Source organism: Thamnophis elegans, chromosome 4 (assembly GCF_009769535.1).
Source record: "Thamnophis elegans isolate rThaEle1 chromosome 4, rThaEle1.pri, whole genome shotgun sequence".
Lineage (NCBI taxonomy): Eukaryota > Metazoa > Chordata > Lepidosauria > Squamata > Colubridae > Thamnophis > Thamnophis elegans.
In genome coordinates this window covers 44,041,304-44,054,496 of record NC_045544.1, presented here as the reverse complement: position 1 = coordinate 44,054,496, position 13,193 = coordinate 44,041,304, and the positions used below count along the sequence as shown (strand labels likewise).

The 13,193-nt window shown below is 39.1% G+C and overlaps 1 protein-coding gene across 1 annotated transcript in view; it reads right to left on the bottom strand.

The window, feature by feature from the left end:
• Positions 1 to 4,544: 4,544 nt before the first annotated feature.
• Positions 4,545 to 13,193, bottom strand: part of EYA4 (EYA transcriptional coactivator and phosphatase 4) — a 122,498-nt gene continuing 113,849 nt past the window's right edge. The window contains 4 exon segments of the mRNA XM_032216984.1: positions 4,545 to 5,048; positions 7,301 to 7,401; positions 8,441 to 8,562; positions 10,112 to 10,226. Coding sequence (XP_032072875.1) covers positions 4,968 to 5,048; positions 7,301 to 7,401; positions 8,441 to 8,562; positions 10,112 to 10,226 — 419 coding nt within the window. The 3' untranslated portion in view covers positions 4,545 to 4,967.

Genomic DNA, 13,193 nt, shown 5'->3' with positions numbered 1-13,193 from the left:
AGATTGGGTTCTGTTGAAGAGCAAATTTTGAATTGCAACTTTTTAAATTTATGTTTGGTTTATAATATTTGAGTTGGTCCTAAATAAGATATTATCCTACTAAGAGAATTTGCCAGCGCATTTTACTTTAAATCTGCTCCAATTGCTACCATTATTTAGAAAGTATGACTAAAAAAACCCCAACTGTTAAAATTGATTTGTACGGAAACAAAAAAAAATCTCTCCACACAACTGGAGGCAGACAATTGAAAGCCATGGATAAGTCTGTCACAGCAGTTGATGCACTATGCCAAAGGCTAATGAAAACGGGAGAAAGGAGGACATATTAAGTCCTAAAGGAAGAGACTGTGTGGAAAAATGCAGAAAACTGTCTACTTACTTTATTTTTCCATTTCACTATAGTAGTTTATTGATTTGAAACCTCTATCCATTATTACTTTGTACTTCTCTTAAACTAAATTGTGCTGTTCCTCTATCTCAAGCCCTATATTTAAAGTGCTTCATACTTAAGTGCCGTTTCTGTTCAAATTGGTACAGCAATTGCAATCTTCAGAATATATTGTTTTAAGTGCACAACTATTTAACAAACATTGTGTATATGTGCATATATATATATATATATATATATATATATATATATATATATATATATATATATATATATATATATATATATATATATATCCAAAACATTAATGGATACAATAATAATGGAGCAACGTTTAGCAAACTCAAATGTAAAGCAAAATAAACAAAGGTGATTGTATCAATTGAAAACATTGCAATATCTCAACTCTACATCATTGCCAAATAAACTTGTACTGTATAATAGTGTCATTCTGTCATTTTGATAAAACAACTTCCATTTATATTTTTATAGAATATCTTGAAACTATTGAGGAACACCTTTATAAGAAGTTTAACTACATTAAAAATATACATTATTCAATGATTCATAGGTATTTTTTTATTATAATCCAAGACCTGGGATAAAGGTTTATGAATTTTCACCTTAAGTAACTAAAATATTTGACAAGTATAAAATTGGTTGGATGGCTTGCAGACTTTATGAATATTTTATGGACATTTTTAACCTATTTATTTCTAAATATCCAAAGATGACAAAAACGTTTCTATATTGACAAGTTGATACAATAATTTTCAGAGGGCCTTTAGCCAAATAAAACAAGTTTAAAACAAGCGTGAAAAAATAAAATGTTTGCTGCGTTAAAAATAATCACAACTGAAATTGTGAGAAACACCATCTGTAAGCTCTTTTAAACTAGAATGAATTTTATTAACACAGAGGATAGCACAGAAAAGAAATTCACTTCAACTGATAATAGGTTTTTTATTCATATTGTAGACCAATTCATATCTAAAGACTATTATTTTGTGCATTCCCAAGATGTAAATGTTAAGTATCTTAATCTTAGTACTCACCAAAGGATTTTACCTATTTTTTTAACATTTCATTCCTGTGCATTTTGCATTCTGTAAAGCAAAAATGGCACCTGTGTTTTTCCATTATTAAGTCTCTAAATTTTGCAAGGATTTTCACTCAGCCAATAATAATGGTACAGGTAGACCTAGCTTACATTTCATTGCAGTGACTGCTCAACATTATGACAGCTTGCGAAAAGAGATTTATGACTTGTTCTTCATATTTGCGCTGTTGCAGCATTCCCACCGTTACTAGAGTGCAATTTGGGCACTTGGCAACAGGTGTACATTTGCAATGGTCATGTGATCACTATTTGTGGCTTTCACAGCTGGTTTTTAACAAATCATTGGGGAAGCTGGCTGATAGCTGAAAATCACAGTCGTCACACGTAATGGTTGTGGGGACTTGCTTAATGATCACAGTTAATTTGTTAAGTTGGGAGCAATCACCTGATGTTTCACTCTACAACCAAACTGCTTAGAGTCAGAGCTGCTACCAGTTGTAATTGGTAAATAAGAACTATCTGTACACTATAGAGAGCCACTGTCCCATCACACAGATGGTTACAGAAAAATGTGGTAATAAAGGGCCAATTCTCAGTTTTACCTTCCTTCATTTTCTTATTTATACTCAAGGTGTTTCAGATTTTTTAAACTCTTGTGGTCGTGTTTTTTTAGTTTGATTTGCTACCACAGCTCATTAATTGGGAAGCTCATTCTTTGTGTCAACTGGTAACTGCCCTTCAGCCACATGTGCAAAGCATAACTGCAACAGCCATTAATTACATCAAGAGGCTGCTACCCTGTTCTTAAAAACTATCCAGTCTCATTCCTTTCCTCCCCTCCCACAAGGCTTACCTTAGAAGGCTTAAATTATACATCACTAGAAAAATCACAGAATCATTGAACTGAAATGAACAACCTGTGGCAACTAGACAGGAAAGAATCTGGCCCTAAGACAGGTGTACAAGGCAGTTAAGAGGAAAATATTACAAAATGGACTTTAAAAATAAAAGCAGTACAGGTAGTCCTCGACTTATGACCCACAAGAGCCCACAATTTCTGTTGCTGATACATTTGTTAAGTGAGTATTGCCACATTTTATGACCTTTCTTGCCACAGTTGTTAAGTGAATCACTGCAGTTAAGGTAGTAACATGGTCATTAAGTGAATCTGGCTTCCTCACTGACTTTTCTTATCAAAAGGTTGCAAAAGGGGCTCACGATCCCAGGATACTGCAACTGTCATAAATGAGTCATTTGTCAAGCATCTGAGTTTTGATCATGTGATCATGGGAATGCTGCAACAGTCATTAAGTGTGAAAAACAGTCATAAGTCACTTTTTTCAGTGTCACTGTAACTTTCAATGGTCACCAAATGAATTGTTATAAATCAAGGACTACCTGTGAAATAGAGCATTAAAATAAACAGAGTGGAATTACAGCACCCATCCATCTCATGTTAGAAGTCCTTAAAAGTTAGAAGGAACAAAAGTACTCTTGTTGTCCACATCAAAATCACAGCTTATTTAAATTCTTGGGGAGGGGAGATTCTAAAGTGGGTGGGGTGTTGCCACAGACAGGATAGCACATGCTGCCCACCTCTTTTGTAACAAATGACTTGTACTCTATTATTATGCAAACACAAGATCAAAATAATATGCAAGGCTGAATCTACACATTCAAATAATTGTTTGATTTTGACTTCACATATTGTATGAATTAAACCAATTTATTCAAGAACCCATAATATAGTGCAATGTTAGAAAAACAATTGCTGCAAATAAATGTAAGCATAGTTCATATGCATACGAAAAACTAACCAGAGAGGAACAGAGCATTCCACTGAGATTCATGCTGACCTACAGCTACAAAATCAGTTATGATGGACTTAAGTCCTGGTAGAAACTCATTAACTGAAAGGATCTTTTTTGACTGGACCATATAATGGGCAATTTATGGATTACATTTGTCTTTACTTGACAATGTTAGAAAAATATTATTGTTCATCTAGTAATCTTTTTGTTTGTCTACTGCAGGGGTGTCAAACTCAAGGCCTGCGGGCTGGATCCAGCTCACAATGTAGTCGGATACGACTCATGGGGCTGTTCTGGTCTATCCAATGCAAAGAGGAGAGATCAGACCAGCATAGCTTCGGTCCAGTCTACTCAATGCGAAGAGGAAACATGCCAGCAGTTTAGGGAGTGGCATCATGACCATGCACACCCAGTTGGCCCCACCCAGCCCCCCAAGGTCAACCAGAGTCCTGATGCGCCCCTCAATGAAACTGAGTTTCACACCCCTGGTATACTGTATTTTTTGTTGCACAAATATCAAGCAAATCCTTTTCTTTTTTGATTTAGCTGTTTTCTTTTACTTAAACTTTCATTGGACCACATTCAGCCATGTTTATATCTACCATATTGAATGTTAAATATACTACATTGTAATTTGATATCAGGTCAATAGGTAAAAGTAGCCTGCTAGGTTTTTTTAAACACATATACTATAAATTAAACTCATTGCAGCACAAGTTATCCATGTGTATAATTTTTTTTAAACGCAAAAATTAAGGAAAAATTGTCAAATAATTTGTCATGTTAACTATTTTCTCAAAATACCGAATATTCCAACCTTTTGACATTTTTTTAAAAAAATATTTCCATACAATCAGTGGAATTATTAAGAATTTAAATAAAAACGCTAACTTTCAGTTATATATATTTTTTCTCTTACTGCAACAAACACTTAAACTGCTTTTATGCAGTACTGATTAGTTGAATTTGAAATTTGGTCATGTCAAAAATTATCACAAAGATTTATCCTTTTATCTACATAATTTTAAACCAATGTTACACTGTAACACACAAACAAGATCTTGTCATTTAAGGCACAACACATCATTATACACATTCTGTCTGCCAAGTTTATAAAAGAGACAATTATTATTATTTACCCCCTTCCCACACACCTCCAAAAACAAAACAAAACAATATAATAAATTGCATCCACTTCCAAAGTCAGTTGCTAATGTCACAGTAAATTATTTTCATTAATAATTTACATCTATTACGGACTGAGATAGGACTGCCATTGTATAGTCCAAGTGCATCCCAATTCTCTGGGTCAGGTAGGTAGCCTAAAGTTCGATTCAAACCTCCGTGCTGAGAATATATCCCATTGTGAGGAATGTTGTTGAATACCACCCTTGTCATTCACAAAATGCATTCATTCTTCTTCTTGTCTATTGCAAACCTTGTTCACTCTGGCTAGGACTCATTTGGTGTGTACCAGCAACCATTTTTCTAGTTCTTTAATCATCAAAATGTTGAATATATAAGACCATGTAGAGAATCCTTATGTCGTATTAAAACGTGTGTCTCCATTCAGTGATCTGAATTCTTTGCAATGGAATCCATGTATTGCTTTCTTTTTAAGACGATAATATGTGGAAAGCCAGAGTCACCATATCCAAAGTAAAAAAAATAATCAATGTACTTTGAAATATGTATAAAAAAAGAACAGTTACAAATACTCTAATTCCAATGCTTGGTGTAGAGCCAGGAGGTCGGAGTGGCTAGATATTCTCCAGAAAGGCATGTTATGCTGCATTAGTTAGGTGGGAGAGAGAGAAAGCAAGAAGAATAAACAATATATCTATCATGCCCATCACATATTTTCTTTTATATATTATGATTATCCTTAGTAGGACACAGACAAAAACATAAAACAAAGCAAATGTCCAAATAGATCTGAAAAAATATACAAAAAGGGTCATAAGTACCTTAATAAATTCAACTTTGTTTTTTTATTCAATTGTATCTGTTTCTGAGATTGTCTAGATCAGTCCTTGTAGTTTCTGAGAGAAACTTGTAGTTTCTGAGAGAAACTTGTAGTTTCTGAGAGGCTGAGAGAAAATGACTGGCCCAAGGTCACACAGCTGGGCTTTGTGCTTAAGATGGGGGATTAGAATTCAAAGTCTCCCACTTTCTAGCTTGATGCCTTAACTACTACACCAACATGTTACTCCAACTTTATTTACCAAGCCTATGTTAGGAATAATATTGTTTATATTTCAAAGAAGTAAATTTAGTAGCAATCAAGTATGTAATAATCTTCATTACAAAATATATTTTGTATACTACAGGGGGAATCCATTAATATAAAATATTAATGACTTTTACTGGATCACTGTGCTTAGTTTTAATTTACAACTATCATGCCCTCTGATTTCTTCAGAAAGTACAATACTTGAAAATAAGTAGGCAAATGAACGTACCACACATTTAATTCTAATGCTTGCTTTCAGCTTAACTTTTACAATACAGCTCATTTCTCTCTGAGCAATGATTACCAGAATATACCCCCAAATTGAACCTATACTTCTGTCTATATAGGCGATACAACCCCCAACCCCTGTATTTGTTATATATGGAATTAAATTGCTGTCATGTATGAAACTTTCCTTGAAAGCAACATAGTCACTTAGGTTATATTATTCAATATTCAGAACTTCTACAATGATTACCAAGTATCAGCCAGTGAATTTAGGAAAGCAATCTCTTATGAGGAATATACCCTTTCTGCAATTAAAAACACTGCAAAAGTTCATGAGTATGTCTGTTAATAAAGCTTAATAACTATTTTTACTGACTGCAGATCTATTTGAAAAAAATGCCTTCTTTTTAAAAAAAATCTACAAATGTTCATGCACACAACAGGTAAAGTTAGAAGGAAGCATGCCAACTCTAAGATAATCAATCACCCAGTTTCCTGAATAGGCTACCAGATATTCTTAACACTGTATTGCATCTATAAGGCAACCATTTGGAACCATAAGATTGCCTACTTTTAACATTATTATGAGATTGATGTACATTAACTATATTATATATTTTATATGGGATCCAAGACACATCCTCTTCATTCTGTATGGCTCAGGCAAGCCAAAAGGCTGGGCACCCTTGCTCTAGATGCAGTATATCTGAATCTATATGTTTTCTCCACTTTGCTTATATTTATTCTGAAGTATGAAATGTGTTGAAGTACAGTAGATTTCCTGCTAGATTTCTTTAAGGACAATGTTCATATATTAGGCACTTATATGATCATAAATTACTTTAATAATAAAATACTGTATTTTTTGGAGTATAAGATGCTCCTTTTTCCCTCAAAAAGAGGCTGAAAATCTGGGTGTGCCTTATACACTGAATACAGCTTTTTTTGCCTCCAGAAGCTCCGTCCTCTTCACCAAAATGGCTGTGCAGAGCCTGTAGAAGGCTTTCAGAGAGCTTCTGGGGGCTGGGGAGGGCAGAAATGAGTAAAAAAAGGCCTGTTTTTTGCTCAATTTCCCCCCCCCCCCGGCCCCCAGGAGTAATCACAGCTCTCTAAAGGTAAATGAGGAATAGATACAACTGTGTCTGTCTCGAGAATGAAATCAATTCAAATTATAATCAATTTCTTAAAATATATTTATAGCTTACACTCTGAAATTAGTAGCTTTTTGCATATTATTCCCTTCAGATTTGTAAGAAGATCAATGTGCTTTTTCGATTATATGACACAAAATATACTTTTCTGAGCCTTGCAAATCCACGCAATATGTTTAATTTGCCTAGAGTTAGTTTTTTTTTTAAAAAAAGATCTATGGTATAATCAGCATATATTTTATTCAATTTCCATATCTTGCCCATCCTCATAAAGCCTGTGCTTGAATCCAAATGGTTTGATTATATCTTACTTCTTATGATCGTGGCATATGAAATAATTTGACAATGTGCCATACTAACAAAAATGCAAACAAAATAAGCTTGCGTAAATATTTATAGAACACACCAACATTTCATGAAACAAATTACCTTTTTGGCTGCCTGTTCTTCTTCTACACCATCCCCAATTACAACATATACTACTTTTCTGCCAAACCTTTGCATTATTCGTTCAAAGCAACTTTCTTTTCCTGGAAGATAAATGAGATAAGTGTTCAGAGAGAAGTTACCTGGTTAGCTGCATGCTCTTCATCTCGGCCATCTCCAATCACAACATAAGTTATGTTAGTGCCAAACCTGGACACTATACGCTCAAAACAGCTTTCTTTTCCTGAAAAATAATGCACTATTTATTTGAGCCCTCAAAAAAGAAATATCACAGTGATCTCTAAAAAGTCTAAGGGACACATATGCAAAACAAATGATCACAGACAAGCCTTACGAATAATATCGGTGACTTTTACATTTATTTTCTGCCACAACTCAATGGAAACTTAGGAAAGCTAATATTTGGTATATTAAGACAACATGCAAGGTATCCTGCTAGGACCCTAATAAAGCATGTAATTTGTTTCTTCCTCTGTACATAAACAATCATGTTGTCTGTTCTCTTGCAATCTTGGTATCTCAAAAGCTGCACTTGTTTTCTTAGAGTAGCCCTTTTTATTTTCAAAGTTCAACATTTTGAAGTTCAATACATTTTCCATCCTAGGAGGAGGTCAATTTTCCTGAATAAGGATGTTGTGAGTCAATGAAGCATGCAAAGCATTTTAAAAAAGGTGTACCACAATATGCAGGTGTATGAACAAAACAAATCTCTTCAAATCATCAAAGCAGCTGTATACAGTTGCTTTGAAAGCCATTCAAGCATGCAGTCACTTTGCTTCAGAAACAGTTGTGCCTTGCAAAAAAGAGAGCCTATTTTAATGAGAATACATGTTTGTAAAGTACCTCTTTCAAATGCTTGAATAACATAACAAATGATAATAGTGTGGTTGGTATATCCAAAAGTGTGGGGGTGGGGTGGGGGGGGGAGAGAGAGAGGGGGAGAGGGAGGGAGGGAGAACTAGGAATCTCACTCTACTTGTCTACCTCTTTATATATAGTTTTTACATACAATTCTTACAAGTGAAGACATTTGTTAACTGAGCTGAAATTACATTAGTAGATTAGAAGATGTTTGGAAACTATCAGTAAATTAGGTAAATTGAAAAGAATTGAGATACATACCTATTTTAGTTGCACTGTAAATATTTTCAATAGGAAAAACACCTCCTAAACTATACAGAAGCACTTTTGCTAGAGCCGGTACAAGTTGAGTTGTTGTTACCAAGACATTTACACAGTTACTCCTATAAAGAAAGACAGAGTATATATCTGCATAATGATAAAACAAATTACCTACAGATCAGCCATCAATTACTACTTCAATTAGTACTGCAATAATAATAAATATTGCAATATTCTGTACGTTGAAAATTTCATGGTTATGATGATCCATAGATCATCATACACCTTTAACTGAGTTTCTAAATTCACAGAATATGAATTACTTTATGAATGGAAAAATAGCCTTTTTGTCTCAGATAACATTTTTATTTATCACTTTTTGAACTTACAAAGAAATCAACATAATTTTACAGGCTATACAATTTATAGAATATGACAGCTGGATGGGCGAATAGCCTGGCTTTTTGTAGAGCAGTTTCCTGTACAGTAGTCCTTGACTTACTGCAGCAAAATTCTGAGACCAGAATTTCCATTGCTAAGTGATGCAGTCGGGAGGGGGCCCCAATGCTGTAGGTCATTCCATGCAAGTCATGGAAAGTGCATGAGGAAGTCTGTGAGAGGCACAGCACAAGTGCAGAGGGATTGGGAGAAAGCAGGCAGGTAGGGGAAACGTATCCCAAAGATGTGTGACCTTTCTTGCTGTCTTCCCAAATGACTTCATAGGGAAGCAATAGGGAAGGTTGCAAATATTAATCATGTGATCATCAGGCACTACAACCAGTTAGAAATATTATTACCTTGCCAAGCTTCTGGTCATAATCACATATTTGGTCGGGTGCTGAGATGGTTGGAACTCTGAGAAATAGTTGTCACCACCATTTGTTCAGTGCCATTGAACAAATACCCACCTATCTCTTATATAGGTTGGAGACTACCTCAATGCCTAATCTCCTATTTACAATATCACTTTGCATTATATGAGGGATAGGTGGATACAGTGGGACCTCAGGTCACGACCGTAATCTGTTCCAGGACTTCGGATGGCACCTGATTTGGTTGTGACTGGAAGCAAGAGTGACTGCACATGCCCGGACACACAAAAAAAAAGGCACTGAAAGAGATTTTCCCTGCCATGGTGGCTGTGTTTGATCACCACCCGAGGATGTGTTTGTGAACAGAGTGAAACTTTTAGCAGATTTTTTGGTCAGCACCCGATTTGGTTGTGGTCAGAACCACTCGCGACCTGAGGTCCCACTGTATTCTGTTGGCCAGGGGATGCCTTTGGAATATTAGTCTTACCAAATGCCCTTGATGTTGAGTGTAGTGAGTCAGTAAACACTCATCACTTCCTCTAACCACTCTAATCAATTTTCAAGGGGCAGCCATGCTTCTACTATTCTATTAAAATATTAAAAATATTCTATTTTTATTTTCTAAGAATGTCTAAGGGTACTGGATGCATTCCTGTTAATAAAGCTAATACTAGCTGCTAGCATTTTACCATCCATTTATTTTTGATTAAAACAAAAATAAAAAATGCCAAAAAATGCATGAAGAACATATCTGCAGGAAAATGAATGCCTATAAGTATCTTGTTATCTGCTCTTGCCTTTGATATTGTTTTCCTTGTGTAATATAATATTTTTTTTAAAAAATTGAGTTTGTACTCACCTTGTACTAATAATTGATAATGATTTAAGTGCATTGGTCAGCCAGGAGTCAGTGAGAGCTTCAATCTCTGCTCTTAACTGTAGCCATGCATCTCTTTTTGCAGGGCCAAGAAGTCCTGATTCATAAAGAAAAAAGTTCTTAAAAGTGCATTCTGTTTAACAGGAATTATAGTCCCATGTTAATTTAGACCGATAACATATTTCTCTATAAAAATATTTCAATCCATTTGCTTGTGAATGTAAAAGTGAGCAGAGCAGAGCAGAATAGAACAGCTTTATTGCCAAGTGTGATTGAACATACACGAAATTTGTCTCCAGTGCATATTACTACTTCCAAGTTACTTAATAATATGCATTAAAGGTTATTTTGTTTCAGGTACTCTATGTGGTTTATAGTCATAAAATGTATCTACATTAAAACATAAATAAATTAAGAACTGAAGAAACTTCTTGGACACATCTTCAAGGAAAAACAAAGAAAGTCAAGTTGCCATTTGAAAAAGCACCTTTGGGATACACAAATTAAAACCAAAGATTAATATCTCAGGACATATGGGGAGGGTGGTAGCAGAATGGGAGTAGCATGGATCTGGCGGGAGAATCGCGTCTCTCCCATTGGCCGACCGCTGACATTCGTATAAATAGCTGTCAGGCGGCGCTGTCCAGCGCGCACGTTCTGAACTGTCAGTTGTAGTGTTCCTGTTAATAAACGTTCTTTGAAATTTCCTCAGCGCCTCCTCGTATAAAAAACCTGGTGACGAGGATGAGCGACATCGACCCAGTGCACGTCCCGGCCATTGCCGCCACTTCTTTCTCGCCTTTCCGTCCTGAGGCTGAGAGTTGGGATGCCTTCCTGGAGAGATTCGAAGTCTTCCTTCAAGCCCACGGGCTCACTGACCTTCCTGAGGGGTGCAAGAAGGGAGTTTTTCTCCACTATTGCGGGGCGGAGATGTTTGCCACCACCCGTGCCCTCTCTGCTCCTTCACCGTCGCACGCCATTCCTTTCGATGTTCTCCTGTCCCACCTCAAGGTTCACTATGAACCGGCTCCCTCCCGCTATGCCAGGCGACAACATTTCCATCGCTGCATCCAGCGGGAGGGCCAGTCCATCGCTCAGTATATGGCGGCTCTTCGCACCACCGCCATGGACTGCGAATTCCTCGATTTAGACGATGCTCTCTTGGAGCAATTTATCTATGGCCTCCAAGACTTGAACCTCCACCGCCGCATCCTGTCACGCTAGGAGCTGTCTATGAAGATCGCCGTCAATGAGGCTCGGGCGTATGAGATGGCCGGCCAGTCCATGTCGGATCTTCGCCGGTTACCTCCCCTGGTCACAGTTTCTCTTCCTCCTTTTTCCATCCATTGCCAAGTGACCCATGACGAGCCTCGATCAGACTTCGACCACTCCGTCGATCAACTCCAGTCCCTTTCGTTCAAAGACGCTGGGGCCTGTCTCAGTTGCGGCGGCCGCCATCCGCGTTCCTCCTGCCGATTCCTGGCCGTGCTCTGCCGCCAATGAGGCAAGAAAGGCCACATTGCCGCCATGTGCCGCTCCCCTGCTTCAATGCCGCGGCCTGCCAGATCTCCTGCCGGCTGCCATCCTGCCTCTGTGCCTTCTTCTTCCCAGTGCTACGCCATCTCAGAGCCTGAGGGGTTTGCATCTGAATGGCTGCTAGACTCCGCTTCGACTGCTTCAGGGGGCCGGGGTAAGATGCACCTCTGCGTCTTGCTCGCCGCCTGCCCGTGCAACATGGAGCTCGACACCGGCTCCTTGAGATCCATCATCTCATGGGACATGCTTAAAAAACTCTTCCCCTGCTTCAAGCGGGAACGACTTTCTTCTGCCCCTTGCCACCTCTGGGACTATCAGGGGACTTCCATTCCTGTCCTTGGGTGCCTCACGTTGCCGGTCCAGTATGGGCGGTTCCACGGTCCCTTGCCCCTCACCCTGGGCAGAAATTCCTTGACCTCTCTCCTGGGGCTGGACTGGTTCCGAGCCTTCGGCTTGTCCATTGCTGGTGTTAATTCCCTCAGGCTGCCCTCTGATCTTGACCTGTTGGTTTCAGAGTTCGCTGATGTGTTCAGCGAGTCCCCGGGCTGTTATAATGGCACTCCCATCTCCCTAAACCTAGATCCCCTGGTGGCCCCCATTCGTCTAAAAGCCCACAGAGTGCCGTTGGCGCTGCGGGCTAAAGTCGACGCAGAGCTGGATAAGCTCATCTCTAGAACCCGTGGATCATGTTCCTTGGGAGACTCCTATCATCCTGCCCCTGAAGTCGGACGGATCCCTGAGGGTCTGCGCCGACTACAAGACCACAGTCAACAAGGCGCTGCAGGCCCACCCCTACCCAGTGCCCGTCGTCCAGCATGTGCTGCATTCCTTGGGCCAGGGCAAGATTTTTGCCAAATTCGACCTGGCCCAAGCGTATCAGCAGCTGCCAGTGGACGACGCCACTGCCACTGCCCAGACCATCGTCACGCACAGGGGGGCGTTCTGATGCAAGCACCTGCAATTTGGCATCAGCATCGCCCCTGGCCTTTTCCAGGAACTCATGGAGCGCCTGCTCCATGGCAACCCTGGCGTGATGCCATACTTTGATGACATCCTGATTGCCGCTCTGGACCAATCAGGACTCATCTCCATCCTCTGGACTGTCCTCTCCCATTTCCGTGCCTCAGGTCTCCACCTGAAGCACTCCAAATGTCACCTTGGGGTTCCCTCCGTCGACTTTCTGGGGTTCCGCGTGGATGCCCGTGGCATCCACCCTTTTCCCGCCAAGGTTGAGGCCATCACCAACGCCCCCACCCCATCTAACAAGGCGGAGCTACAAGCTTTTTTGGGGCTGTTAAACTTCTACGCCGCCTTTATACCGCACAAGGCTTTGGTGGCGGAGCCCTTCCACCGCTTATTGGATTCCTCCACCCCCTGGGCCTGGACCAGCCACAAGGCGCATGCGCTCGCGGCTGTCAAACGCCTTTTAACAGCGGCCCCCGTGCTCGCACAGTACGATGAGCACTTACCCCTCCTTCTAGCCTGTGACGCCTCCCCTTATGGCGTGGGTGCTGTCTTGAGCCACTCT